This window comes from Camellia sinensis, chromosome 9, assembly GCF_055761805.1.
Source record: "Camellia sinensis isolate YWXY chromosome 9, ASM5576180v1, whole genome shotgun sequence".
Lineage (NCBI taxonomy): Eukaryota > Viridiplantae > Streptophyta > Magnoliopsida > Ericales > Theaceae > Camellia > Camellia sinensis.
In genome coordinates this window covers 14,428,677-14,430,932 of record NC_138969.1, presented here as the reverse complement: position 1 = coordinate 14,430,932, position 2,256 = coordinate 14,428,677, and the positions used below count along the sequence as shown (strand labels likewise).

General features: G+C 45.8%; 1 protein-coding gene across 1 annotated transcript; it reads right to left on the bottom strand.

Moving 5' to 3' along the window:
• Nucleotides 1–516: 516 nt before the first annotated feature.
• Nucleotides 517–1,233, bottom strand: LOC145799252 (uncharacterized). Its single transcript, XM_082888795.1, has one exon. The coding sequence runs from the start codon at nt 1,231–1,233 to the stop codon at nt 517–519; it is 717 nt and encodes a 238-aa protein (XP_082744921.1).
• Between the last annotated feature and the right edge of the window lie 1,023 nt (nt 1,234–2,256).

The following is a 2,256-nucleotide window of genomic DNA, read 5'->3' as shown; positions in this document are numbered from 1 at the left end:
TTTTTTTGCACGTCAATGGCGTAACTGGCATAACACTTTGAGCTTGAAAACAATTTTGTTTGACTAAATTTGAGAATGATTGAATTTTGAACTCTGAACTAGATATTGATTCCATACTGAACTAAATCAAAATCATGGCTAAACGAAAGAAAAATGAAGCAAAACAATCCAAACACACTTATATTCACTGACTAGTATTAATGAAAGAAAAACCATGTAAATCAATATATTGGCAATAGAATTACAGAACAAAAAGGTACCCCTCACAACTGAAGGTGCTGGCACTAACTCTTGCGTGGTAACAGCATACACATGCCCAGTAGGTCTCTAATCCACCTGCTTCCCTCTTGGAGCATAAACTGGATGTACAGATTGAGTCGAAGAGGCGCCCGGAGTGGCCCTCGAGGCTTGTGCCAACTGTGCTGGCTAGTGACTCTGAGTCTGCCTCGATCCAGATGCACCAGGTGTGCCACCCAACTGTGGACAGTACCTCTTCATGTGTCCTGCCTGTCCACACTAAAAGCAAGTCAAAGACTGCCCCCTTCCCTGACTCTGGCTCGGTGGGCGGATTGAAGGCAGAGCAGACCGCTGTCCTCCCCCTTTCTGTGGGAAAGAAAAGGACTTGTGACCCAACTGGCCACACTTGAAACAAGAAAATCCTCCCTGGCCACCTTTCCTTGCCCCTAAACTTGGCACTGGAAAAGTATGCCTAGACTGTACCCCATGAGACTGTTGTGGTGTAAAACTGTTCTGGATCTTACTGTCTTGGGCCCCACCTTTCATCTCCTGGTCTTTTTGCCTAAAACCCCTCATCTCCTTCTCTCCAGCTCCTAACTGAGTTTCCATATGTGCCACTGCCTCGACAAGATGGCTATACTCCCTCATCATAGACCTGCCCACATAGTAGGCAAGCTCATCTCTCAATCGAGTCTCAAAATCGACACAACGGCGCTCTTCTGTCGCTACAAGCTCAGGAGCAAATCTGGACAAACTAGCAAAAGTGGCCTCGAACTCCGCCACTGGTGTGCGAAGCAGCTGTTTGAGGTTCTTGAATTGTTCTCTCAACCTCTCTCTGACAGCAGTAGGCAGATACTTCTCCTGAAAGGCGTTGACAAAGGCCTCCCAGGTCACCCAAATACGTCCTCGCGCGTATTTCCACCACTGACTTACTTTTCCCTTTAGCTGAAATGATGCCAAGGTCACTCTCAGAGCGTCATCCTCAATGTCTAACATCTCGAACGTCTTAACCGCCCGCTCTAGCCACTCATTAGCCTTTAGTGGCTTCTCCGAATTGGTCTGGAAGAACTCCCTTTTTAGCAAGAGTGGTCATGTCTCTCCAACTGGGGCAACTGAGGCTTGTACTAGGTTCTTAGCCCTCAGTATGTTCAGTGTTCTTGCTATCTCTCATGCCAAAGCACCCATGGCCTGTTGCCTAGCTGGCTTAGCCACATTTGCCTGCCCTGTCCCCTCCTCCTGCGCCGGAATCTCATCCGGTATGGGCGTCTCGTGCCTCCTAGGCCTACCATGCCTGCCACTGCCCCTTCCATGTCCTGACATCCTAATAAAGGTAACACTCGAGATTGGCACAGTCACAATTACTCACTCATGTCCTAAGGCAATGGACAATAGTTAATTCATTCCACACAAGCACATAGTCACATAAGCACATACAGATTTTCTTTCTAGATAATGATTGTCCCATGACATTGCTAGAGTTCCAATCAGAAATAGCAGTGATCAAGTGCTCTTCTGACTGGACTTCCAAAAACTCACAGACCCAATCAACATCTCAGAAATCAAACCCCATACCCATATAATCACATAAGCATGTTATCACATAGCACCTTATCATACAGATATTTCTATCAAGCAGGATAAACCCACTGTGGTACTAACCACTCCCCACGTACCCAATGTATTTGAACCTGGTACGCTCTGATTGCAAATTGTAACGCCCCGAGAATTAGGTAGGGTATAATTATTTATGCAACAAAACCCACCTGATAGACAAACACATATATATAGCTAACTATTCCATACATCTATTTCCATTAAATCCCAAATGCCAAATACATGTTGTGGGAGCCAGAAAAATATAGGTACTAGCTTATTGGGTCTAACCCAAACAAAGCCTACAATGGGTCCAGCCTAAACAAATATTACACCCCCCATCTCTATAAAGGAGGGGCCATCCCAAGTGGAAGGTATGTTCTCTTTCCCTACACTACACACCAAGCACTCTACACTTTCTACACT